General features: G+C 54.7%; 4 protein-coding genes across 12 annotated transcripts; 3 read left to right on the top strand and 1 right to left on the bottom strand.

The window, feature by feature from the left end:
• The first annotated feature begins 26 nt into the window (after nt 1–26).
• SLC35G2 (solute carrier family 35 member G2) lies at nt 27–8496 on the top strand. Of its 3 annotated transcripts, none has more exons than XM_040612620.1 (3): nt 27–302; nt 5444–5513; nt 6690–8496. In XM_040612620.1, exon 3 carries the CDS (start codon nt 6712–6714, stop codon nt 7945–7947), a length of 1236 nt encoding a protein of 411 aa, XP_040468554.1. In that variant the 5' UTR covers nt 27–302; nt 5444–5513; nt 6690–6711; the 3' UTR covers nt 7948–8496. The 3 variants fall into 3 exon arrangements, with proteins under 3 accessions (XP_040468554.1, XP_040468555.1, XP_040468553.1); XM_040612621.1 differs by lacking the exon at nt 27–302 and adding an exon at nt 324–5064; XM_040612619.1 differs by lacking the exon at nt 27–302 and having other exon boundaries at nt 324–5513.
• A 603-nt stretch (nt 8497–9099) lies between these two features.
• Nucleotides 9100–15046, bottom strand: SCLY (selenocysteine lyase). 7 transcript variants are annotated; one of them, XM_040612612.1, is made up of 14 exons: nt 14826–15046; nt 14125–14265; nt 13940–14052; nt 13748–13848; nt 13462–13618; nt 13027–13154; nt 12752–12916; nt 12303–12409; nt 11931–11967; nt 11498–11581; nt 11230–11332; nt 10979–11054; nt 10150–10341; nt 9100–9363 (listed from the first exon to the last, which is right to left on the bottom strand). In XM_040612612.1, exons 1-13 carry the CDS (start codon nt 15044–15046, stop codon nt 10182–10184), a joined length of 1593 nt encoding a protein of 530 aa, XP_040468546.1. In that variant the 3' UTR covers nt 9100–9363; nt 10150–10181. The 7 variants fall into 7 exon arrangements, with proteins under 7 accessions (XP_040468546.1, XP_040468547.1, XP_040468545.1 ...); XM_040612613.1 differs by having other exon boundaries at nt 9100–10341; nt 12752–12874; XM_040612611.1 differs by having other exon boundaries at nt 9100–10341.
• Nucleotides 14942–19726, top strand: LOC121096568. The gene is made up of 2 exons (XM_040612622.1): nt 14942–15083; nt 16086–19726. Exon 2 carries the CDS (start codon nt 16119–16121, stop codon nt 16962–16964), a length of 846 nt encoding a protein of 281 aa, XP_040468556.1. The 5' UTR covers nt 14942–15083; nt 16086–16118; the 3' UTR covers nt 16965–19726.
• Nucleotides 19727–19808: 82 nt separating this feature from the next.
• On the top strand, nt 19809–25979 carry AIRE (autoimmune regulator). Its single transcript, XM_040613865.1, has 12 exons — nt 19809–22664; nt 22765–22939; nt 23047–23199; nt 23302–23373; nt 23477–23590; nt 23718–23842; nt 24005–24082; nt 24335–24495; nt 24568–24777; nt 24872–24959; nt 25203–25271; nt 25439–25979. Exons 1-12 carry the CDS (start codon nt 22524–22526, stop codon nt 25517–25519), a joined length of 1467 nt encoding a protein of 488 aa, XP_040469799.1. The 5' UTR covers nt 19809–22523; the 3' UTR covers nt 25520–25979.
• The last annotated feature ends 69 nt before the right edge of the window (nt 25980–26048 follow it).

The raw sequence follows: 26048 nt of genomic DNA on the forward strand, positions 1-26048 counted from the left end.
GCGCCGCTGAGGGGGCGGGGCGCGGCCGGGGTGACAGGAAACCGGGGGAGCCCAGGCGGGCGGCTGTCGCGACAGAGCGGGGGCGGGGCGGGGCCGGGGAGGTGGCGCCGGTCTCCGTGAGGCGGCGGGGGCGCGGCCCCGGGGCGGGCCCGGGTGCCGGAGGGGCGGCCTGTCCCCGGCGGCCCGCGGCGATGAGGCCCCTGGGCTGAGGGGGGCGGCGGCCCCCAGCAGGGGAGAGGCGGGAGCGGCCGCCGAGGGCGCGGCGGGCTGAGGCGGCGGCGCCGGGCGGGCGTTCGGTACCGGTAAGTGCTCGGGAGCGGGAGCGGGCGGGCGTCGCGCCGTGGGGGCCGCAGAGCTGGCGGCCGGGAAGGGCCCGGTGGGGCCGGGGCCGCCGCTCGCTGTTGGGCGCACTGGAACCCCGGTGAGCCCGCGCCCGCCGCTCCAGGGGCGCCGCCGCCTGCCCGCGCTCCCGGTGCAGCCCCCGCGGCGCCCCCAGCCCTGCTGCCCGCCGGCCTTCCTGCGGCTTGCCGGAGGAAGAGGCACGGTAGTCAGCAAAACGTCTCCGGTCTCAGCCTGCCGTCTGGCCCGGTAAACCCGCAGGTGCCACCTTGTGCTCTCGTTTCAGCCGGTTGTCACGTACCGTTTAAGACCTCGCTTAAATCTAGCCAAGCTCTGTTCGTGGGCTGTAGGAGACTGTACATAAAGTGTGAACGTGTTCTCCGTGCGTGCTTTCCCCCGTGCCTGGATGTGCGGGGTTTGTCCACGCCAGGGGGGTCGGGGTGGAAGTTTGCAGACGAGGTGGCTCCTGTTCCAGATTCACTCAATGCCAGCGTTGCAGCTGCAGAGGTCGTAGTTGCAACAGGCAACGGCCACGAATGCAGAAATCGGGGCAGAGTGTTTTCTCATGGAACCGAACACGCTTGGAGCCCTTATATAGCAAGAGAATAGGCTATTGAGAGCAAGAGAAATTGAAGGTGTCACATATAACCCCACTGAAGTCACATGTGGCAGCTTCAGCGAGCTAGCACGAATACAGATTGGGTTTGGGCAGCAAAATATTATCAGAAGTGTACTGATAATTCCTGGGGCTTAAGGGTAGGGTTTATATTTTAACTCTGTGAAGGGTGTACTGGCTCTTCCCCGAGGCAGTGCTGTTGGAGATGGCTCGTTTGAAGACACGAGATACTGGTTTGTTGGTTTGTGTGTAACATTCGCTCTTGTGCTTAAGTACTAAAAACTTTCGTATAATTGCTCTTTCATTTTCTTAAATACCTTCTGTTATTCATTGCATTTTAATAAAGACTTGAGTTTCTTTGCATATATTTTCAATAAAATTGATTTATATGCTTAGACCATCTGCCTAAAAAAGATAAAGGTATTCTGATTTTCCAGCGAGCACCTTATCAAACAGTTTAAAAGTGTAGCAGCAATGTACTGTTTCAGTGATACCCACATTAACTGCCTGTGCACCTTATGTTGCCTTTTCTTCCTTCTCATTACGTTCACGTTGTGTTACCCTAGTCAAGTCATCACATGAGTGTAGATCCCTTGGCATGTGCCTTTGCCTGGACTATCAAGCACCAAAGAATCTCCGGCGAGGTAAAGGTGGTCTTAATGGAGAGGGTGCTGAAACAGGAATTCAGGAGTTTTTTCCTGCACCTGATAATCAAAATCAAAATTTGCATTGTGGGAAGTCGGTGCATGCAAGTGCTTGGTGGAGGTGGCACAAGTTCAGTCAGTTACATGGGTTTGTAGGGATGGAGTGGATCTTTCATACATAACAGTATTCAAGGGAAACTGTTAGTCTGTAGTTATCCTATAGAGGTTGCTTACAGCCCTCTGGAAATCTCAATTGTGGAGATTCAGGTTTTTTCCCACAGAAGAGGCAAAGGAACGTCCCTGCGAGGACTGCCTTTCAAGAGCGCAGGGATAGCCATTTTCTTGTTTTCGACTTTGTAAGGACTGCAGTTGCCATGTCTGCAAATCTTTTGTAATGATATTTCAGGTTTTGACCGATCTGGCAGAACATGAGGCTGTCGTTCTGTGGGTTTATTGGAAATTTGCGGTTCGAATCTCCAGTCAGGCTTCAAAGCCTTAATTCCTTCAGGCACGGCAAGGAGGGGAGCTCAGCCTCCCACCCCCAGGAGCTGAGTGGCACCTCTACCTGGCCAATCAGCAGCTGTGTAGTGATTGGGGGCGGGGAGGGGGGGCGGCAGTGTTTGCGGGTTTTTCTTTTAAAAGAAGTCACAGTGTGTAGTTACTAATGATTTGTGACGTTTATTGAATCCATTGTGATTATTTGTTCACCCATGGGAAAACCGGGTTCACACTTTGGCAGTCAGTGAGTTCCATGAGCCAGTAATTTAAATGGGTGTCCCAGGCTGTCGTTTGAATTGGGAATGTTTTTGTGATATAACATGAGAATTTTGCATAGTGCTTAACCTTGTCTTAAACTCGATGCAAAATCAAATTTTGCGTTTCATAGAAAACTCAAAGCATTTTATGTTTCCAGATATGAAGAAAAATAAAAACTTCATGTGAACCCCACAAAAGGCTCTAGCAGAAAGAGAAGCAGTTTTTCTGCACAGGCTGTGCTGGTTTCCATTTATTTTAAATTTGCATCTGGGCAAACAATGGATTTGGGATATGCGCTAATCTCAGTCTCCACTGAAATTCTCACTGGTTAAGAAAAGCAAGGTCATCAAAGAGTACAAATAAATCTACTATGTGAGAGTTGGAGTAACATTTGTCAATATACTCAATGTTTAGTAGAGAAAATTAGATTTTGGCTTAAGCAACTCCCGTTATTTTTTGTTCTTTATTACTTCTCGTCTCCTGCCTTTCTCATGTCTGATGTGTTTGACCTTCTTTCCAGACCTTCCAACTGTGAGCATTCTTAGTGCTGAAGAATACTGGAGGGAATACAGCATCTGTACAGGACAGCCATTTTGAGCTACATGCTCATGAGCTGTTGTTTTCTTCCAGAGGGATCTCTGAATGCATTACACAGGTCCAGCACTACATTTACAACTGCCTTTTGTCTCTTTTCTATACCCTTTTCAATACTTGTTGGAAGAAAATGTAATCTAAACTCAGGAACCAACAAAGTTACCATCATATGCTAATAGTAAAAAAAATTAGTTGATTTGTTTTCATGAACTCGGCTGCTTCTTAACGAAATGACTGAGTTTATACAGGCTAGATCCACTGTCACGGTAGTAACAATGCCTCGTGCACCTTTTGTCTTCTTTTTCTCCCACTTATTTTACTTCTGTTCCATATATTGTGCCTTAAATCAAGATGATCTTAGATGTTTTTTAAGATGTGGGGACAGCAAGGCAGGATTGTGAATTTGTACCACAAGGAAAATGCTAGGTGAGAAAAGCTGTGCTTGTGAAAATCACTGCCTTCCTGGAGCCATTCAGTGCATTTTGTATTTGCATATTAAAAGAATCTGAAATTAACAATTTATCTGAAGAAAAAGTGCAAGTAGCAGGTGGGACTGGGGTAGGTTTCTGGTAGGGTGTTTTTAAATGTTTGATGGTTTGTTTGGGCTGCCTGCTAGCACTGCTGATACCCAGCTCTTACCCTCTTTATTTGCTGTCTTTGGCATTTCAGCTGTTTCTTCTCAAGTTTCTTGGAGTATTTAAGCGACATTAATGGGCACTCTGGAATACTCCTCCACCATTTAGCTGTGCACTGGCGTCGTTTTGGTTTTTTTCAGCTGAACTCTGCTGAAAATGGGCTGGTGGCAGAAACGGGAACAGGAGTGCTACCCAAGGTCTCCTGCACAGACAAGGTTGTTTCTTGTCCTCAGACCCTCTAACGTCTACCGATCTCAGCTTCAGTGAGGGATCTGGGGGCCGGGCGCGTTAGCCTGCCAAAGCAAGAGCAAGGTGGTGCCCCCGGTACCAAGATGGGCAGCATCCTAACCTCCGTGCTTTCTAACTTCATCAAAGTGGGAAGCTAAGTGCGGCTGGGTAATGAGTCGGATGTAATAAAACTCTCCCAGCAGACTGTTACTAAGCGGTAACTTACTTTCTTTGTTGCAGCACTGGGGATAGCTCCACCGTAAGTGCTCCAACAATCTGGCAAACTTGCAAGAGGCTAGATACCGTAAAGTTATACATATACATGAGATTTCCTGGAACTCATTAACATATGCAAGTGTCTGGTCCACACTCACAGTTGCCTCTCCTGGTGTCTCTCCTGGTGGTCTCTAAGCGGGCATAGGGATCTTCTATTGCTGCCATTCTTTTGTAACTTTCTTATCTTTATGGTCCTGCGCATCTCTGTAAAGTAAGATTATCCAGGCACCTCCCTATCTCACAACCATCTGGAGCTTCTCGATCAGCTAACTATCTAGTGCTTATGACAGTTTCCTTGTTCTGGAGGCCTTCTTATAACCCCCCCACAACCATCCTGGAGCCTCTTTTGTTCAGGTAAATATCTGTGGTGCTTACAACATCTTCCTTGTTCTTGGGCCTTAACCCTTTCACCCCAGGATCCCTCGCTTACTTGTGCAGGACTGAGCTGGGACTCGGTGCCTGCCCCTCTCCCCACCTCCCATTCACTGTGATCCCTGCCAGGATTCACTCTGCCTGCAAGAAGTAGGCTACAGCTTAGCTTGGGTGTAGGGAGGGTGTTCAATAAATACAATAAACTGTGAGGAAAAAGGAAGAATGTCCCATTCTTATGTAAATTATTTTTGTCAGGAGACGCAGGGGATGCAGATTATGGATGGACAAAATGCAAAGGCTAAACCTGGCCACTGTATTTTTAAAGTGTTTCTGTGAAGAGCTATTGCACCTACTTTGACATCGCCTTTTGATCTGTGGTCTCCCTGACAAACCGCTGCCGTGCTGTTTGGCCCGACTGTCCACTCAGCTGTGGTCTTGCATGTTCAGGACCCGCCTGCTCCCGTGCTGCGGCACTCCTGCAGACAAGGACTGCAGGGCTGTCCCTGCCTGTCCCCTGCTGACACCGCAGAGGCCAAGCTGCTGCTCCTGGGGATGGATGACTGGATGGCAGGTCCCCCTGGGCATCCTCTCCTCCATGGCGCTGGTGAGCACAGCAGGCACAGGGTGGTGAACTTTATCGTTACAAAGCTGTAGGAACCTTATGCTCACCAAACAATTGCTTGTTCTTTGGATTAGTTCCATCAATAATTCTGAGATGGCTGAGGAGTGGTTTTAGCAAGATGGCCCTGATTGCTTTCTCTCCTTCTGAAGTTTCTTGGGTTTTGTGGTGGTGTCTTTTCGTAAGCACGGTGGTTGCCAGTTCCCAAGGAGCGTGGCCTCAAGGGCATGCTGTTGCTTCTGAAATTGTCAGCTTTGAAAAACCAGCAGAATGTTTCATGCCTCCCTTGGGTATTACTTTCTATGCTGGGATGTCTGTAACCTTTCCTGTTTGCTACCTGAGAGCATCTACTGTTTCTGTTTAGGCACCCTGTAAAGATGTAGATGACCAAGAGGTGTCTCCCCTTCTGGCCTGGGATTAAATCTCTGTCGCAGGTAAGATCTGCATGGGTTTATTTGCTGGGGTGAGTAGAAGACAGGGAAGGTCGCATTTCTCCTGCTGCCAGCTCTTTTTGAAAGGGCTGTTTGTGCAGATGGTTGAGGGCGCTGTGAAAACAAAGTAATCTTAATGACATCCCTGTGCCTGAATTAAATAGACCCTCTGCTGTCATGCTGGGCCTGGGGACAGCGATGGCATGCTCAGCGGAGAGCTGGAGGAATTACGGCTGCAGGTGGGCTGCACGTGCTGGGGCCAGCAACGGCCGAGTGGCGTTTGTGCCGGCTAAGGCCGGGTGTGCAGAGGGCTTGCTTGCTTGCTTGTTTGGAGGGTGATGCTGCCGTTGTGACATGCAGCACCACATGTGTTGCTGCACTTGTCACAGCGGTGCACACAGATCACGGGCGCTGCTTTGGTAGCATGAAATGGACCTTCAATCGGAGACAGAAGGGTGGTAGGTTTGTAGCTGTGTTTGTTAAATGCCTGCCACAGGAAGGGCTGGTTAGTGGTCCGGATTGTCTAGCTTTTCCCCATTGAAAATAAATTATCTAAAAAATCAGATTTGAAGAACAAATCTGTGGCAAAACCAATCACTGGAAATAACAGGATGTAAAAAGAAGATGGAATTTTTAACATTGTCAAAATACTGTTCAAAAATATGTTGATTACTCATAAGCTGACTACGCTGACTGGCTCGGGGATACTCCTTGTTTCCCTGTGTTGCTGTCAGTCTAGAAACAAGGCGGTCATCTCCTCCAGCCAGATTTCTTCCATAATCTTGCAACATTAGCAAGCAATTAGCAATAAGTATAATTCATAATTACAGGGTATATACTGTCCAAAAAGCTTAGCAAGAGAACTTTCTCATTAGAGTAAGAATATATGAGAATGCATTATACGTACTATACATAATGAGAATATACATAATTTTCAAAAATTAGTGACTTAAGGTGAAGTGCCATGGTTGACTTTTAAGGAGATCCAAATGGCCTGACTATCAAAGGTATTTAGTAGTAACTCTGCAGAAAATTAAAGCAAAACCAAGAACAATCTACTAGTACTTGTACTTGGTTGATAAAAGTAGCTTGTAAACAGTAACAGCATTTACATAGTAATGTAAATTCTTGCTATTCATTAAATAAAAATAACAGTGCATCTTCATTTTTTTTCTTAAGACCGGGACATTTCACTGAGGAAATGGATACATCTTCCCAAAAATACCCAATCAAAAAGCGAGTGAAAATTCATCCTAACACAGTAACCGTGAAATATACTTCTCATTACCCCCAGCCAGGAGAAGAGGGATATGAGGATGTTAATGAAGATACCGGAGGATTTTTGGAGGATAATCCTAAGAAAAGACTACTGAATGATGGGAAGAAGAGAGAAAGGACCTTTTTTGGTACAATAGAGACGAAGCTTCACCCAGCACAACTGCCAAAACCCGATGAGATCAGGCAGTCCCAGCATTTTCCTGAAGGAAACGTACTGCAGTCAAGGAAAACATGGGTAGTCCTTTTTGGATCTGCCGTGGCTCACGGATGTGTGGCTCTAATTACAAGACTAATTTCTGATCGTTCCAAAGTGCCATCCCTAGAGTTAATTTTCATCCGTTCAGTCTTACAGGTGCTGTCCATTACTGTTGTGTGTTACTACCATGAGCCTCCCTTTGGCCCCAAAGGCTACAGACTCCGGCTCTTCTTCTATGGAGTCTGCAACGTTATCTCTATTACCTGTGCTTATACCTCCTTCTCTATAGTTCCCCCCAGCAATGGGACCATTATGTGGAGGGCTACCACTACAGTGTTCAGTGCCATTTTGGCTTTTTTAATCATAGATGAAGGAATGGCTTACGTAGACATAATTACTGTAGTTGGCAGTGTGTTTGGTGTTTGTCTGGTCATGATCCCCAACATTGCTAAGGAGGAAAACTCTTTGCTGAGCACCTGGAAGGAAGCTTTTGGCTATACCATGACCGTTATGGCAGGTTTGACCACTGCTCTCTCCATGATAGTCTATAGATCAATCAAAGATAACATCAGCATGTGGACGGCACTGTTCACCTTTAGTTGGACAGGAACGGTGTGGGGAGCGTCCACTATGTTCTTACTTCAAGAGCCAATTGTCCCACTGGATGGAGAGACCTGGAGCTATCTCCTTGCCATCTGCCTGTGCTCCACAGCAGCCTTCCTGGGAGTCTACTATGCCCTGAGCAAGTTCCACCCCGCTTTGGTCAGCACCATACAGCACCTGGAGATAGTCATTGCCATGGTCCTGCAGCTTGTTGTGCTGCGGATCTTCCCAGGTGCTTACGATCTTGTTGGGGGAGCCGTTATTTTGGTTAGTGTTTTTTTCCTTGCATGTTATAAACTGTCCTGGAAGAATATAGGAAGGCAAGATTATCAGGAGATTGTGGATTCTTCCATTAAATGAATTGTGGTTTTTCCGTCCAGTTCTGGCTCCGTGACCATGTGAAAGTAACTCCTTTTAACTCTGTTGTGTTCTAGTGTAGTGGCCAGGTCCTCCCTCTACTGTTTAAATTCACAGCTGATGTAGCAGTGTTGGTATTTCCAGACTTCCATGACAGGTGAATTGGTTCTAGTGCATACAACCATGGACATTTTGTCATGTGAGAAAACAGTTTGTCTCCAGCACGTGGGGTGCAGAAGCAGAAGCACAGACTGGCCCACAGAAGCGCAGCCTGAGCCATAGGCATGTTCTTCCTCACCTTCCCCGGATAAGGCAATACAGGGACAGAGGGATTCACTAGTGACTCCCATTCCCATGCGGTGTGGCAGCAGGAAAATGAACAGTAAAACCATTGAAATGGTCAACCAGAGTATTCATATCCTCTGTAACACTTCTTATGCTTTGGCTGTAATATTCTAAATGAAGTAACGCTTGTATTTCTGTGGTTAAAACGTGCATTTCCTGTGCGTATAAAGAATAAGTCAGTAAAGCTTTTTGTGCTTTGTGGTTAAATTTCTGTCTGAATTGATGCAGGAAGCCCAAGCCTCCTATGAGGGCAAGAGAGCCCCCAAAACTGGACCTCTTAGTTGTGCCACAGCTGTGAAAGAATGGTCCCCAAGAACTGTAAGGTCCGTGACAGATAAAAGATCTACCCCTAAAGCAAAGCAGTGTTCTTTCTATGGGACCACTTTCTCTTAAAAGAGTTTTCAACTATTATGTAAGGGAGAGAAAAAAAGAAACAGGCAAGACTGCATTTGAGATTGAGGTGTGAGCAGTAGCAGTAGCACTGAACAGCCTGACAGGCACCCAGTGGCTTCAAGGCAGCATGCTTGGGTCCTAACACTTGTTAGAAATTAGATTCACAAAAGGCCTGAGGGCTTTATGGTTCCCAACAGTATTCCTGGCAGTGCTTAATGTGTGGCTACTACAGAGAAAGACCAGCATCTAAGAATCTGTGTCCATGGGCTCCATGCCAGCCAGGACCAGCAGGCACCTCTCCACCCCAGCAGACTGTGCCTCTGTTCTGGAAAACAGGTGTTTTCTGAGGGAAAAGACATTGCTTAGATGACCCCAACCAGTTCAGCTTCCCCCATGGAAAACACCATGAAAAATACATTTTTACTTTGGAAAAAGCCATAGCAGCAGCAATTGCTTTATTTCTATGAATACGCAGGGAGACCGGGTTTCCTGACATCAGTCAGCCCAGCCGGCAACGCTCCTAATCTGCGTGACACTCGTGTCCTCCCGTGTCCGCGATGAGAGCGACCGCCTGGGCCAAGCAGGGGAGACGTGTTTCCTCGGGTGCTGGCACAGTTCTGGCTGCCTCGACAAAACCCTTCCTTTCAGAGCAAGCGGAGCCAGCAACAGGAGCTCTGCCCACTGTAGGAAGGACAGGAGGAAGGGGAGCAGGGAATGCAACGCAGCGCCAGGAAAGCCGTGCCCAGCACCTTCCCAGCCGAAAAATCCTTTGGTAGCTTAGGGCCCTGGCAGGGGCAGGGCAGTTCCCAGCCCAGAATCCTGCTGTGTTTCTCTCAACCCTCATTTTCCTCTAGGGCAGATGGTCTTTCCTCCTCAACGACAAGACAGCAGGAAAGCTTCCTTTGTGGAAGCAACCAGGGCAAAAGGCTCCATCTCCTATGGCTTCCACGCCTGTTACGCTCTGGATGGAGCCGAGCTTTGAGACTATCACGTGCGGCCAGCTGGGTAGGTGCTGGCAAGCAATCAGCATCTGACAGCGGGACTCCTTGAATGCTGGCACCGTGCAGTGGGGCTGACAGAGTCTTGAACAAGCTCTTGATGAGCTCCCCCAGCCCCAAAGCAGCAAAGCCCCCTTCTCAGCACTGCTCCCTGCTGCCTCCCGTGCCTGTGCTAGCTTCTCTGCTCCTGCCGCATGTGCTGCAGAGCTGTGCTGGCCCCGCCGTGATCGCTGTGAGTGCAAGCTGAGATGCAGCTAAGCAGACCTAAGAGCACACTGCTGCTGAAATGGATGACCCTGCTTCCCCCTCCTGCCACCACCAGCCACCACCTCCCCAGCGTCTGGGTCCACGATCCCAAACTGCAGGCTGAGTCAGCTCAACTTAGGGATGAGGTGCAAAACCTGAGCCAAATCTGACACAGACAGCCAGCAACCAGGGGCTGAGCAAGGCACAATCCCGTCCTGAGAACCTGGGTGATGACCGGAGAGCGATTCCCAGGGTCTATGGGGCTTGGTCCTGGTCCAGCTGTGCCACAGCCAGCACGAGGTCCTGCACAACCAGGTCCACATCTGCCCGGGTGGTGTCTCGCCCCACACTCAGCCGCAAGGCATTCTGCGCCACGTCGTAGGGGATCCCACAGCTCAGCAGAACCGAGGAGGGCCTGAAACATAGACCCGGGGGTGAGCAGGTTTAACTCAAAGGCTGAGGAGGAAGCACATGCATCACCAGAAAGTTTCACCAAGCCATTAAGAAGTGAAATCTGCAGATACACTCCAGGCAAACCTGTCTCCTGCACAGTGCCCTGCTCACTTTCCAGAGGCAGTTGCTTCCACTGGGCTTGTTGCCCTATGGTGGATCTGGCTTTTCCCTTCTAAGAACATCTCCTGTGTCCCCATCGTTGGCAGCTCTGCTGCGTCTACAGGGCATTGCTCTAGGCCAGGCCAAACACACCTGCCGTCCCCCCACACCCCTAAAGGAGCCCACTGGAGACCCCAACTGGGCTTGAGCAGGTGAGCCAGGCAGATGTGGACCTAAGGCAGACTCTCTTCTGGCAGTGCCAGGCGCTGAAGGGTACTTCCAAGCTCTGCTGGATCACCACAGCCAGGAGGGATGAAGTCAAGCATTCCAGCTGTGTCTGCATAATCTTTGCAGCCCTTCAGCCCCTCTGGAAAGCTCTGCACCCTCTTTGCTCCAGCTGATGCTGCTCACAGCAATCCACAGTCCCTTACCCTGTCCTCTTCCCCTCCCTCCCACCTGTGCTCCTGTGGGAAGATGCCCTGGCAAAGCCAGCTGCTTACCGATCCCCTTTCTCAGAGTGGCAAGCAGCCCCAACACTGGCAAGAAGTGTTTTGCAGCGAGACAGCACCCTTCGCCCTGCAGCACACACAAACACAGGTCTCCCAGCACCCAGGCTCTCTCCGAGGGCCATTGCCTGCCTCATCACCCTGCTCACGCCAAGACCCGCTGGTCTCTAGCTGCAGGGTGCTGTGCAGAGCAGGTGCTTGGCTCCGTGGGTACCGTCATGGGACAGTGGTGGGCTAAGAGCTACCTTGAAGGCCTGGGCCCAGGATGGAGAAGTTAGAGGTGTTGCAGAGTCGCTTGGAGCCTGTGAAGTGGCTGTTGAAGTGGATCCTCTGCTTCCCAAAGGAGGCCTGGAGAAATCAGAGGGCTGTGAGCCACTCTGGGCTGGCGAGCAGCTCTGTCCCGATGAGGAGATAGCAGGGCCAGAGGTACATACCCACCCTGGCTCCAGGCCCCACACTCTGCAGGCTGAGCCCCCGGGAGGGGAGAGACAAACAGGAACCAGGTCTGCTCACCTCCAGCCTGGCTTCCAGGTAATCCCGAACATCCCGCATATGAGCCTCGTAGGCCTCCCAGCTCTTGCTCACTAGCTCTGCAGCCTGAGGAGAGCAAACCCAGACAGGCACCTCCCTCTGTGCGCAGCCCCCTGCTACATGGGCCCAGCCCAGGAACAGCTTCTGCAGTCGCCAGGTCCCCCGCGTCCCCCAAAAGCCTCTTGGTGCCTTGCACCATGTGAACTGCATGACCACCCGCTGCCAGGGACGCGAAGCCTGTGGCAGGTGCTCCAGAGCTGGCTGGCACCAGAAAGCCCCATCTCCTTTGCCACTAGTTCACCCACCCTACAGAACCCCGAGCATGTCACTTCTAATAAGCAGTGGCTGTCTCCATGCTGGCTGCATGGGGCAGCACCCCCAGGGAACCACGCACCCGTCACCGCCACTGACTCACCTGGCCAAGGCCAGCGATCATTGGGGTGTTCTCAGTGCTGGAAGGGAAGGGGAAGCAGTGGGTTATTTCTCCAGACCAGAAACCCAACCTCAGGGACATGGACATTCCCTGCGGGAAACACCTCACCACTGGCAGGGGTTCCCAGACACCTCTCTGAGGTGGTGGGGAAGGGGGCACTGTGGTTCCTCCTGCAGCAAAGCCTGCACACAGGCTCCTGCAGTTCCCACACACGCATCCATCTCCCTGCGCTGGGCTACCTGCCCCAGGGCTGCCAGGTGACACAGCTGCCAGCTCAGCTCAGACTAAGTAGCCACGAGTGGTCTGGCCACCACCCCAAGACTCAGCTCTCCGGGCCACCACCAGCCACCTTACCCTGGCCGGAAACTCCTCTCTTGTCCCCCTCCAAAGAGCATGGGGTGCAGCGGGGTGGCAGTGCCTGGGCCACGCACGTACAGCGCACCAATCCGTGGGCCATAGAACTGTGGGAAGAAACAGCCATGGTGACCCTGGGGACACCTGCCAGGTGTCCCTTTCCTATGCTGCTGCCCAAATCCAAGTGCCCTCCTGTCTCACAGGCACAGGCTGCTGCAGAGCTGTGTCCTGCCCTCAGCCTCCTCCTGCTCCCCCTCACCAAAAGGTCCCCCTGCCTTGCAGGAGCCTTGTCACCCAGCTGAAGACCCTCTTCAGAGCACCATCCAGCAGAAAAACTCTGGCCACTGATGAGATATCAAGCTGGGGGGGGCTCCCAAAGTCTCCCTGGAACCCCAACAGATACATCTTTGAGGGCGAAGAGCATCTGGGCCATGTGAACAGGGCCATACCTTGTGTCCCACGATGGTCAGGTAGTCCACCCCCAGCTCCTGCACATCCACGCGTCCCTTGCCAATCATCTGCGCTGCATCAGTGTGCACCAGGATCCGGGGCAGCCCCTCCGCCGCTCTCCGCTGGTTGAGGGCACGGATGCGTTGGCTTAGCTCTGCGACAGGCTAGTAGGAGGGCAGAGGATCTGCATCCCAGGGGTCACCTGCTGCCCCTCACCCAGCACCTTTTTGCAAGGCTGTCCCCACCCCACACCGCTTGCTGCTCTCAGACTCACCATGATAACCCCGGTCTCATTATTGGCCAACATGATGGAAACCAGGCAGGTGGTCGTCCGGATGGCGGCAAGGACGTCATCCACCTCCACCCGCCCGCTTTGTGAGGACACAGGCACAAAGGTGGCTTCTGTGAGCCAAGAAACAAGCCCTGAGGTTTGCTGGGAGAGCCAACAGCACCCAGGGCTGCCCACACCCCATGCAGCAGGCGGGAGCACCTGGCCTCGGGTGCCAGCAGGGCACTGCACCCAGCTCGAGGGAACAGGGACATATGGGGGGTCAGTGCCCTTTGAGGGGCAGAAGGGGGAACCTGGCAGAGCAAGAAGGTTCCCCGCCCTCTGCCACAGAAACGCCAGCAGAGCAAAGCCCTCCCCAGCAAACCCCAGTGTGCAGCCAGGTGTCCCCAGCGCGTCCCCCGCAGTCCCTCTGCCGCTCACCCGCCAGGCTCTCTGTCACCAGCTGCTCCAGAGGCAGGCGGACCGAGTCGTGCTCCACGCTTGACGTCACGAAGTGGGGCATCCCCCCGCCGTCCCCCAGCCCGGCCTGGCTGTCACAAAAGTGCCTGCGGGCGGTGTGGATCACCATGTTGTTTGCCTGAAAAGAGGAAGGCAGAGGGGAAAGTGAAGGCCCAGAGGGAGCGCAGCACCCTTTGTCCCCACCCTCCTCATCGTGGCAGTGGGAAGGGGGGTCACCGCCTTGCACAGACATGGCGGCCACTCCCACCTCTGTGCCCCCCGACATGAAGACGATGTCCTCTGGCCGGGCCCCCACCATCCTCGCCAGGCTCTCCCGTGCACCGCTGATGAGCTCCTTTGCCTTCCTGCCTGCGGGGTGAGAGCAAGCAGCTCCGCCATGGGCCCCCGCAGCCAGGCCCTGCCGCAGCACAAGCCAAGTTGGCGGCTCCCTGGTCCCCACCTGCCGGGTGGCAGCTGCTGGGGTTGCCCCAGGCCTGGCGCATGGCGTCCCCCAAGGCCTGGGCCACCTCGGGGGCCAGCGGGGTGGTGGCATTGTGGTCCAGGTAGATCCTCCTGCAGGGACAGGTGGTGGGTGAGGTGGTGTGGGGGTGGGCAGGGGTGCAGTGGGGTGAGGTGAGCACTCACCCCTGCCATGCGTCGACACGTCCCTCTGCCGGCTCCGTCCCGGCACCCATCGCTGCCGTCACTGTCCCGCTGCTGCCACCTCCCTGGGACCACAGTCGGTGCTGGCGGAGGGAACAAGGCAGATCCCTCCTGCCTGCCCCACTGCCGCGGCACCCACCAATCAGCTCCCTCCTGCCTGCCCCACCACGGCATCCACCAATCAGCAGCCTCCTGACTGCCCCACTGCCATGGCACCCACCAATCAGCTCCCTCCTGCCTGCCCCACCGCCACGGCACCCACCAATCAGCAGCCTCCTGCCTGCCCTACTGCCGTCGTGTCCACCAATGAGGTCCATCCCTCGTTCCCCCCCATCACGGCCCTAACCAATCAGCTCCCTCTCCCCTGCCCCACAATAACAGCACCCGACAATCCACTCAGTCCCTCCTACCTTCCCCGCCGCTATGACGCCCGCCCGCCCGCCAATCCGCACCCCGCCGCCTGTGCAGCGGCCAATCAGCTGCCGTCACAGTCGCAACGGCACTGCGCTCGCCCATTGGCCGGGAGACGCCGAGCCCGCGGGGCTCCCATTGGCTCCCGGAAGGCGGCGCCCGCGGCACGACCAATCGGCTCCTCCTGGGGTCCGCGAGGGGCAACCCCCCTCCCCCCACCAGGGGATGCCGGGGGTGGGGCCCGCAGCGCGCGGGGCCGCCCGCGCACTCACTGTCCTGCGCCGTTCCCTCTCCCCGCGCAACCAATCCCGCGGCCGCTGCCGCCGCGTCCGGCCGGAAGAGGCAGACGCGAGGCGGGGCGCACTTCCGGCGTGCGCCGTCGAGCCGGGAGCGGCGGGGGCGGGCTCTTCCGGGAGGGGCGGGCGGTAGCTGCCGCGGCGCTGCCCCTCTCCAAGATGGCGGCAGCAACCTCGGCCTGTTCCCCCCAATCCATCCTGCGCAGGCTCCGCAGACCCCCCTCCAAGATGGCGGTGAGCCCCGGGGAGGGGAGGGGCCGGGCCGGGCCGGGGGCAGGGCGCGTCAGGCTCCGCCGACCCCCGCCCGGGGCCCGTGGCCCGTGGCTCGCAGGAAGCCTTAGGCGGGGCGGGCGGGCGACGCCCGGGGCCTTCTCGGCCCCGCGCCGTGACTCAGCGCGGCAGGGGGCCCTGGGCCGCAGGGGGGTGGGGGGCGCCCCCGGCCCCGCTCCCCCGGTGCCGATACCGCGGCCCCGCGGCGCGCCGCTGCCTCCGGGAGCTGCCGGCCGAGAGCGGCCGAGATGGTGGGGGGTCCGTAGGCCTGCCCGGGGCCTGTAGCCGGCCCATTTCCTCGGCGAGTCTGGGCCTCGTGGCTCCGCGGGCCCCGCCGGCCGGGGCGGAGGGGCCGGGTCGCAGCTGACAGGCTGCGGTGCCGCTCGGCCCGGGCCACCGCGCCGCCGGGAAAAGTGCGAGTCATGCTGCGGGGCAGGCCGGGCCTGGGCAGGGACGCGGCGGGCTGCCGCGAGTAATCGCAGCCCAGGCCTCGGTGCTGCGGGGGGCACCGGCGGGGCCAGCTGTCACTGTTTCGGGGCCGCTGTCGCCGGGAGGAGCCGCAGGGGAACGAGCTCCCCTGCTCCGAGCCGCCCGCGCAAGGGAACTTGTGCGGCGCTGCGGCTTGCCTGTCAGTCCTTCGTGCCGGCCTGGAAGCCCGATGCCCCAGGCGGTCTTGATTTACTGTAATTTACAACTTGAAGTCCAAAACTCAATTAAAAACTAATTAACGTAAACAAACGCACTGTATTGGGCTTTAAGAACAGCACGGAGGAGCCGAGATGGTCTCGGCGTGCAGCTGTTTAATGGGCTGGGCTAACGCAGCAGCTGTCCAACAGCAATGGAGTGCACCATAAAATCCCAGATCTTATTGGCTTGAGCACATTTTCTCATCTGTTTATTTTTGCTGCAGGAAAAAAAGAAAAACTTCATTTGACATACCCTTTGGTTTTTTTTCTCGTCTTTCAGATTATGTCATAACTACACAATAAACGAGCAGTGATGGAATCACTGGATACCGAGGTGAGGGCACGGAAGACTCTGGGGACTGTTGAATATGTAGAGGCTTCAGGCTTCACGCGGGGAATACTGCCAACCAAGAAGGATGTAGTTCAGAATATGCTGTATCTATTGCAGCCCAAAAGAGCTGGCCAGGCCCAGCGGTCCAAAGAGGGTGCGGCCCAGTTGCTCGCTGAGCACCTGCAAGAGCACTGGTTGGTTTGCAACTTGCACACCATTGCGACACAAAACATAAAGAAACTTATCCTCAAAATGTACGAGGAATTTACAAGATTGTATCAGACCAGAAAGCAGAGACAGAACCAGGCTTTTACCGAGCGAGCAGACAAATTCAACGAGAGTTCGGAGAAGCTCTTTGATGTATTTTGTACAGACACACAGACAAGAAATAAATTGGAGGAATACAGTGGAATAAAAATGACTAGTATTGAGTGGAAATTTCTTGAAGATCAAAGAAGCGAAAGAAAAATGTACTATGAAGATTTCACAGACAAGCCAGAATTGAAGATGATGGAAAGAAGACAAAAGATACAATGTCTGGAGCACTTCAGGAAACTCGCCAAGGAGGAGAAGGAAGGAAACAAAACAAAGGAAGTGAAATATAAAAGTGATGAGCAATCAGATGAAGGCACAAGTGTGGATGAATCCTACCCTGCAGAGGAGAACGGCGGGGCTCCAGCGTTTTCACTGCGGGGCAGAAGGAAGCGTCGGTGCACCACGACTCCTGCGAGCGCCACCATGCCCCTGGAGTGCCAGCATATACGGATGAGCATCAGGAGAGTTAGGCCTGGGTTCTACGAGACTGTGCAGAAGGTCAAAAACTGCTAGCGCACACCGCAGTCAGCAGGCAGAGCTGCTGGAGTACGAGGTGGCAATGCACACGTTAGGCAAGTTTGAAATCCCACCGTCAATTGGAAGTGATTGTTGTAGATCTCCAAGCCAGAGCTCAGGAGCATCTTGCCTCTGGGGAAGAGTGCTGGAATGACAACAGCGGCAAGGACTAAAACACATAAATTTGGAAGAATAAGTAGTCAGTGGCTAACGATGTGAAGGCTCAAACATAGCAGATGATCTAAAGTTACGTAGCACTTAAACCTCTTCTTCCAAGGTCCTGTCTACATCCGTGGGTTTTTGGAAGTCTCTCACCATTTCTGAGCCAGTGGTGGCCTAACAAACAGTACGAAACAGGACTCTCATTTACTGCAGGGAAATAACTTGGACTTCTTGCTCATAGAAAATTCGTATGCTGAAAAGCCCTAACTCCTCCTGCTGGTTTTGATGGGAGTGAAAGGTGCTTGGCCCCTTTCAGCAGAAATTGGCATTGCTGTGAGGAAGGAAGCTGGTTTTCAGCTTGTGTTACCCAGGCCTGGAGAGGCACCCTGTGGTTTTGTGAAGGGATTGCTCCCTTGCTCGAGGAGGGGGAGAGAGAGAGATCAGGAGACTTTTGAGTGCTTTGGCTGTAAAAGCATTGGTGATTTTGAATGTTTTGTTCTAGATTCTATTTTAACAATGTTTCCTTGATCAGGATAATTACCTTCCCACAATTGGATGAGTTTTAACAAGAAGTCCCTAATCTAGGATTTGAGGTGTGAATCCTAAATGAAGTGATAATATTTTATTTTCTGCGGGGGGGGGGGGGGGGGGGGGGGAGAGGAAGGGGGAAGGATGCAAATTGCATTATTTAATTTTAAGATTGGAAGAATTTTATAAACTGTTATCCTGTCTTCTTAGGTTATAGGGAAGAAAAAGCCTTTCCAGGTGTGGGTAGCTGTGGTACTTACAGCAATAAGCACCTGAGTCTGGGCTTGCTTTTCCACCCCCTGAGGTCCCTGCAGACCAGCAGGGTGGAAATGGTAGTTTTCCACCCAGAGTTTGTTTGAACAAAATGTAACCCTCTTGCCCACATACATCCTGAGCAGTGACGTGTCTGTGATTTTTAGGTATCCGCAGTGTGAGGGTATCTGCCATTTTTAGTTAGAGTTGCTTTACTGGTTTTTAAAGATGAGAGACTTGAACTTTCAGTGAAACCCAGTGCTGGAGATCTCTCTGGTGAGATTCCCAAACCTTGCCAGACTACACTGAAGATTAAAACCCCCAAGTCTCTATTTGTTCACGAAAGTTCTCTGGTAGAAAGAGTGCAAACTTGCCTGGTTTTCAAATTTACCTTTCAGTGTGAATGTTGGTTTCCCCACTCCAGTATCTCAGCTTTCCCTCATTTCTTTCTTCTCCGTCCTGCACATCATTTTACTGACATTAACTCGTGCTGTTTCATTCTTTGGCTTTTGCTCCCTTAACAATAAATGCATGTACGAATAATTTTGACAGCTCCTTTACTTTTGATGAATCAGTTCTTGGACTGCTTTGAAGTCCTATGCCAAAGGAGGAATGAAACACAAATTAGCTGCTGGTCTGACTGGGACGCAGCAGAGCTAGCGATGAGCGCAAGAGGTGGCAGCTGCCGTGGCCTTGCTGCTCGGGCAGGCTCCGGCGTACCTTCGTTCCCTCCCTCCGCCTAAGGATGGGTCCATCCGGCTCAGAGCGCTGCATCAGCTTCGCAGTGACCTTGCTCGTTAGTAGTGGCCAGGATCCTTACTCTGTCTCTAAGAAGTTCTTCATGGTAAGTTGCTCCAAAATGTTTAGCAAACTCAGTGTATTCCACATCACCAGTAGTGTCGTTACAGGTTTAATAGCACACACCCGCGTTCTGCAACACTTTTCAGCTTCCGCTGCTTGAGGGTTTGCAGCCCTCTCTCTCCTCCTCTCTCTGACGTGCTTCACTGACTTCCCCGTGCAAATTATGTCACGTTTAAACTATTTGCCTTCCAGCCCTGAGGTGCTGGACTCGAGCCTCTCACTGGGCTTTTACACCAGCAGCTCTGTTTCAGCAGGGAATATAGCCAAGCTCGGACCTCGCCGAACTAGAATTTTTTTAATAACTGCTGTAAAACCCCCTTTGTATTACAAATATAGCTGACAGTATAAATGCTCATGTGTAAAGCAAATCCACCAGGGTTGACTCAAATACAGAACACAGCTGTATAGTGTTTTATGATTTTCAGGGATTCAGGGAATTTAAGGTTGTCGAATCTGACTTCCTGTATACCACAGGGAGTTACGTTTCATTCAAAGCCCCACACTCAGCCTACTAGTTTTGGTTTAACTGACATGTCTTACAGAAAGTCGAGCTGAAGACGTCAGGAGTCTGCTGTCTTCCTGTTATATATTCGGTGATTTGTCACTTTTGCTGTTTGGAAAAAAGAAAAAAAAAAAAAATACTCCGACCATCTTCTAGGCTGTGATTCTTTTCATGACATCTTGTACAGGCTGAGCAGTGTTTATCGCATTTAAATCATACTTGTGTTGGTTTTATTTTTAACTGGGTTTGACTGTGGATAGAGCCAAAGCCTGGCTCTGTTTCTGCTGCAACAGGGGGAAAATTTCTAAATGATGTATTCTGATTACTCTCCTTTGGGACCATGGTGCCTTTTTAATTAGGACAGTAAATCTTGTCCCAGGATTCTGTACTTTTGTACGTTAACAGTTGTTGACTTTCCTTTTTTGGTGTGTCCCAAATAAATTAATATAACATACCTCTGGGCTTTTGTTTCTTCTTTCTAAAGGGGGAGGAAAGAGGAAACTGAAGCTAAAATAAATCTTTTTTACTCCAGCTCTCCCTCCCAGGCTCTTGCAGGAGCAGCTGTGAAGCACATGGGTGGACCCACTCCCATCCGGACGGCGCCTGGGGCAGCGGTAGGTGAGCTGCTGGAAACGGGAGTCTAGGATCAGGGCCTCACCTGCAGCCCTTTTTGGTTTTTGTTTTTACCAAAAATGCTGGAGCCTGGAGCAGCTGAAGGTAAGGGGAGAGGGATGAAACCTCTGTGCACGGTGACAGGGTTTCACTTGGGCTGGGCTCAGTGTGCTTCAGGCCTGGGGAAATGGGTATCGGAGGCAAGGTGGGGGCACCCTGCCTTCCTGGCGTGAGCCCGTGGGTGGGCGCCCCGCCTGCTTGTTCTCCCCTGACTGATTCAGGGACGTGTTGTGCAAGAGGAGCCACGGGGCAGGCGATGTCTGAGACATGCAGGGCGATGGTTCGCATCACAGAACCCCCGTGTGGAAGGGAAAGAGGAAAGGAAGCAACGCTGGAAAGGGCGTGTTTGCTTCAACAGCTTTTCACAGGAGGGCGGCATCGGGGCATCCCAGGGGCTGCAGATGCTTCTGAAGGATTCTGAGTTGCTGATTTAACTGGGTGTTGGTGGAGAAACATCTTGAGCCTTTGCAGTCAGATTTGAGCTCGAATTGAGCTCACCTGCCTTAAATCTTTGGCTCAGTTTTCTGCAAGGGGGGGCAATAGAAAAGAGAGGGATCCTGAAACCTGAGTGTGGCCAGGCTCCTCTGTGCACCAGCGCCAGGCCCTCGCAGCCAGGCAGGGCTCATGCCAGCCCCAGGGAGGGTTTTATGCCCCTCTGCAAGCAAAAGCTGACTTTTGTGGCCCTTACAAGTGCCTTACTGCTGCCAAGGTCTGCTTGAAGTGAGGTCATACAGAAACACTCAACCGACCTCCTGGATGTGCCTCTCCACATGGCACCTGCCAGCTGCTGCTCTGCCTCCTGTGTAGCATCTGAGAAAGGGAAAGAAACCAGGAGAAAACAACCCAAAATGCAAATTATTGCACTACTGAGCAGGCTGGATGTGGAAAACAATCTGTGATTCAGAGCACAGAAACAGTCACAAAGTTGGAATTTCAAACAAGTCTGAGCCCAGCTCTGTGGGCACACAGCTTGTGGCTGTGTTGGGCAGCACCTGCCTGCAAAGGGGCTCCCATAACCGAGGGGAAGGTGGGCAGGGGGGGCACAGGGAGGATGCCCCCACCACAAGCACTGGAGCCTTGTTCTAGAGGTGCAGGAGCTCCTCTAGAGTGACAAACTGTGGCACTACAGGCGGGTCACCAGGGAAAATGGCTTTTCTGGGAAGGGTGGAGCAGACCTGTGAGACTGTCATGAGTGTGCTTGTGCTCAGCACCTGTGGCTGGGCCACGGGGGAGCTCCAGGAGGGGAGATGGACCTCCCACTTTGCCTGACACCCATGTTTTGTCCCCTGGGGTGGGGGCACATCAGGCAGGTGGTGGCAAAGCCATCCCTGCAGTGACGGAGCTGGGCACTGAAACCCTGGAGTGGGGCACAGGAACCCAGCACAGCTCCTCCCTGACCCCCATCCCACAGCTCCCAGTGCCTCTGTGGGACAGGTCCCCCCAAATGCTGAAAGGAGCCTCAGGCCAAGCATTTCCACGGGTACACACATTAATTTATTAACCAGACATGTATCAGGGTATTTCCTGCTCTCACAGAGGGTGTTGCCTTGTTATTCTTCCTGAGTTTCTGGACAGCAGCTGCTTCTTCCTGGCACAGCTTTGGAGCCAGCAGATACCGCCCCAGTCTTTTAGCACTTACTAATGAATGTTCTGAGCCGCATCGCCTTGCTCAGTGCAGTCTCGGGGGGGAGAGGGGCTGGAAATAAATCCTGGGGAAATCCCAAACATTTGGGATTTGGGATAGGAGCTTTAGCGGTCTCTCCTTCCCGGCCATCTGGTATGGAGTGCCAGAACCCCAGACTTTCCTATGCCAGATGCTCCCAAGGGCTCTGTTTCCCCCAGCTTCAAGTTTTTTACAGCTGCATGCATCCAGTGAAACCACTTTATTGCCCTTTTCCCAGAGCGGGTGATGGCAGAGCTGCAGGCAGCGCCCACCCAGGTAATCCCCGGGCGTGCCGGTGGCCCTGCCGTTGCTCTGGCAGGCTGGAGAGCAGCAGAGTGATTCTTTACGTGGGCTGTTTGCTTGTTCAGTGTCCCTAATCATACCTGGACACGTGTGTTTGGAGTTTCTTTTGTGTCAGTGCTTTCCCACCAGCCTGCAGAAGGTGGTTTGCAGGTCACCAGGGCAAACGCTCCATTTCCCCCCACTGTCGGGGGGTTACTGCCCACGCGCTCGGATGGCTGAGTTTCTGGATGAGAGAAGCAGGTGCTGCGGAAAGTCTAGGACTTTTGGGGTGATGCCTGGCTGACCGCAGGGAGGAGAGAGGTGGGGGGCCCTCAGCCCAGCTGGCCCCCTCTCCCCAGGATGGTCGCGGTGGGTTTGGGTGTCCTTGCACAGCAGCGGCTAATGCCGCACTGGCTAATGGTGCCCCGAGCTGGGGGGCAGCCTGACCCTAGCCCCCGGGGCTGGGGGTTGCAGAGGTGCGAGGGGGCAGCCGGCAGCAGCAAGGATGCTCTCAAGTTACACAGCCTTGTACAGAAATGAGTGGGGCCCGATGAGGTGTCCGCTGTCGGTGGCCAAGGCGTATTAAAGGGGAGCGCCAGGGTGGGCCGCGCAGCCCTGGCAGTGTCCCCACAGCATGGCGGGGCTGGGGGGCGAAGGGGACCTGCGGCACCTGCTGAAGCTGCACCGCACCGAGATCGCCATGGCGGTGGACGATGTCTTCCCGCTGCTGCATGGTCTGGCTGACCACGATGTTGTCCCCGAGCACATCTTCAAGGTGAGGCCACGGGGCAGGAGAGGATGGCCACGCCATGGCGGGGCTGGGGCCGGCTGGTGGCATGGGGACACGTGTTGATGGGCCACAGTGGCACTGGCAGGAGACACTGAGCCGGACGGAGCGGGAAGGCTCCCACCGCGCTTTCCACGCGCTGCTCACCTGGCTGCTGGGCCGCGATGCTGCTGCTGTCCATGACTTCTGGGCTGTCCTCTTCAAGGACTACAACCTGGAGTGCTACAGCCGGCTCCGGCCCCTCCGCGGCGCCTTCCCCAGAGGTAGCAGGGGGCCGGGCAGGAGGGGCTGGCACCCCCGGCGGCTGCTGGTGGGCAGGGGTGGCACGCAGGGCCGGCTGTGCCTGTCCTTCTCCATGTTCCCCTTGCAGAGGTGGAGCTGGGGCGGCAGCGCCGTGGCAGGCGTCTATCCCCCAGCCCCATGGCGCCGGCCCCACACAGACCCCAATGCAAGAGGAAAGCCCTCGAGGAGCAGGATGGGGCCCGGCCAACGCAGCCCTCCCCACGGCACACTGCCAGCCCCGGTACGGAGACCTGGAGAGGGATGGAGATGGGGTGGGGCACGGGGGGGTCCTTGAGGCAGCAGGGTGCTGTGCTCCCCGACGCCCACCCTCACAACCTCACAGGGCCCCTGGTGAAGGTGAGGACCGTGAGGAAGCCGGAGGGCACGGATGCCCCCCGCACCGCTCGTGCTGGTGGTGAGTGCCAGGCCCCCTGGGCAGCATCTGGCTGTGCACCCCGTTTGTCTGCAGAGGAGGGTGGGGGGCTGCTTGCCCTGCTGAGCTGCCCCCCTGCCTGCAGCCCTGCAGGCAGTGGCTGCCTCGGTGCAGAGAGCGGTGGCTGTGGCGGGCACTGAGGTACCCGTCACTCGTGGGGCCGTCGAGGGCATCCTCATCAAACATGTGCTGGAGCCAGGTAGGTGCCCCCCAGCCCTGCCCAACCAGCCCCCTGCCCAGTTTAGCCCCCCAGATTCAGGAGCCACCCCGGGCAGGGGGTGGGGGGGTGGGGGTCCTGCTGGAGCTGCTCTCGGCCTCTCTCACAGGCAGCTCCAAGGCTGGCAGCAAAGCCAGGGACGAGCCATCCACCCCCGCTGCTGGCGAGGAGCCGGGGGCCAGGAGCAGGAGCCGCAGCCTGAAGCCCCCTGCGCGGCCCAAGGCACCCCAAAGCGTACGGACCTCACCATCACGCGTTGTCACCCCACTTTTGCAGCTGCCTGAGGCTGTGGCGGAGGGTTGTCCCTGCCGGGCAGCACAGCCATGCCCTGGGGGTGCCCCCCAAACTGGGCTGTCCTGGCAGCTCCCCCCAGCACTTCTCTCTTCCCTCCCACAGAGCAGGGAGCCCCAGCTGCACCCCCAGGGCCGGCTGCCAGTGCCCACCGCGCCCCTCCCCAACCCTGTGCCCCACCAGGTGAGCCCCGGGCCTGGCATCTGCTGCACCCCGAGAGGCACCCACTGAGCCAGGGGCATCAGGGTGTCCCTGGCGTGTCCCTTTGGCCTGGCTGAGCAACAGGGGCTCAGCTGCCAAGGTCACCACGCTACAGCCCCCTGGAAACAGGCAATTCCTACCCTGAAAGCAGGTGGTGGGCTGGGTGCAGAGTTTGGGGGGGGAAGGGGGGGTGCCAGGCTACGGGGTCCCCTGCCAGCCTAAGCCCTGCTATAGCCAGGGTTGCAGCCTGCTGGGGGGATCGGTGATCCCCTGGAACAGGAGAACGAGGATGAGTGTGCGGCCTGTGGCGATGGCGGTGAGCTCATCTGCTGTGACGGCTGCCCCAGGGCCTTCCACCTCACCTGCCTGGTGCCCCCGCTGCCCTGTGTCCCCAGGTGAGCCCCGGGGCACCATGGGGACCCCAGTGTCCCCTGGCTGTCCCTCACTGCCACGCTCTGGCTGTGCAGTGGGACATGGCGGTGCGGCTTCTGCATGACGAGTGCAGCTGAGCCAGGACAGCTGCGGGGAGCAGACGCGGCTGTAGAGCGACCCCCTGAGACCCCGGGGGAGGAGACGTGCGGCACCCGGCGGGGTGCAAGCGATGAGACCGTCTGTGGGCGATGCTTCGCCTGGATCCCTCCACCCCAAAACTACTCTGTGCCCAGTGGAGACCCCCGGTGAGCTCCTGTCATCCCCCCCATGCTGACCCTAAAGCCCCCTGCAGGGGGGCTGCCTTGACAGTCCGGTCTGTGTCACCCCCGGCGGTTGTAGGGGGCCGCTGCTCTGCATATGCTGTGCGGGCACCACAGCCACAGGCAGCACAGAGAGCACCACTGGTGACCCACTACAGGCAGCAAAGGTTGGTACATGCAGTGCCTGGCCCTGCCAGGGACATGGGCGGGTGAGGTGGTGTGAGGAGCAGCGCTTCAGCTGGGTGAGGGTCAGGCCGGCTGTAGCTGGAGGTGAGTAAGTGACGCTGTGCTGGAGAGGACGGGGGATAAGCTAGGGCAGCAGCAGGTGAGGGATTGAATCCCGGCACCAAGGCCGAGCCAGAAGGCAGCGGGCAGGCCACAGAGCTGGCAGGACACATCTCCTCCCGCAGGCAGAGAATGGTTCCCTTGGCAGCGACCCAGTGCTGAGCCGCGATGAGCTCGACACACTCCTGGGTGAGGTATGGCACTTGGGGGGACACCAACGGGCAGAGTCCATCACAGCGTGATGCCGGACCCCGGTGTGACAAAGAGGGTGACGCTGGGCTGGGGGCAAGGCAGAGGGAGTGGGGACAGAGGCAGAGAGGGAAATGGAAAGGGAGTGTGACCGCTGGGAGTTCTTCTGCAGGGCACCTGGGATGGGATCCTGCAGTGGGCGTTCCAGAGCATGGCACGGCCCCTCGCAGACACCCATGGGCTCTTCACCTAGTGTCTGCTGCCAGCGGAGCCCTCACCATGCAGGCAGCATAGTAACAGGCACAGAGGCCGCTGTATCGAGGGACTCATCAGCATTACAGCACCACGACAGTACGTGACATCATCAAACACTGCAATGTCACATCATGCAGGCAAACAACAGAGTCCTGCAAAAAGCATGTCACAGCTGAAGAATATTGAAAAAGCGTTCACACAGCATAAATACAAAAGATCAGAAAAAGGAAAAATATGAAGAATCTACAAGAGGGAAACAAAAAATAAAACCCACTAAACACAAATAGAAATAAAAACCCTACAGTACACAGCACATGGAGGATGAGCAAAACCAGCAGAAAAGCTACAGCACTTCAACGGGACAACATAAAAACACACCACAGACAGAAAAGCTACACCAACAAACTAAAGAAAATATCACAGAGCTCCAAACTTTAATAAAAACCAAATATTTCCAACAGGACATCAGTGGTGAAAAGAGACGCAAGCCCACCCAACATACACCCAGAACCAACAACAGCTCACGC

The sequence above is a fragment of the Falco naumanni genome, chromosome 13 (genome assembly GCF_017639655.2).
Source record: "Falco naumanni isolate bFalNau1 chromosome 13, bFalNau1.pat, whole genome shotgun sequence".
Lineage (NCBI taxonomy): Eukaryota > Metazoa > Chordata > Aves > Falconiformes > Falconidae > Falco > Falco naumanni.

Bases quoted from the DNA above. Each gene is read 5' to 3' on its own strand.
- SLC35G2 (XM_040612620.1), top strand. From the start codon at position 6,712: ATGGATACATCTTCCCAAAAATACCCAATCAAAAAGCGAGTGAAAATT.
- SCLY (XM_040612612.1), bottom strand. From the start codon at position 15,046: ATGGATTGGGGGGAACAGGCCGAGGTTGCTGCCGCCATCTTGGAGAGG. The intron at 12,917-13,026 runs GTGAGTCTGAGA...CCCTCCTACTAG, and splicing joins ATGAGACCGGGGTTATCATG to CCTGTCGCAGAGCTAAGCCA. The intron at 11,055-11,229 runs GTAGCTCTTAGC...TGTGTGCTGCAG, and splicing joins CCTGGGCCCAGGCCTTCAAG to GGCGAAGGGTGCTGTCTCGC.
- LOC121096568 (XM_040612622.1), top strand. From the start codon at position 16,119: ATGGAATCACTGGATACCGAGGTGAGGGCACGGAAGACTCTGGGGACT.
- AIRE (XM_040613865.1), top strand. From the start codon at position 22,524: ATGGCGGGGCTGGGGGGCGAAGGGGACCTGCGGCACCTGCTGAAGCTG. The intron at 24,496-24,567 runs GTGAGCCCCGGG...CTGGCTGTGCAG, and splicing joins CCGCTGCCCTGTGTCCCCAG to TGGGACATGGCGGTGCGGCT. The intron at 24,778-24,871 runs GTGAGCTCCTGT...CGGCGGTTGTAG, and splicing joins GTGCCCAGTGGAGACCCCCG to GGGGCCGCTGCTCTGCATAT.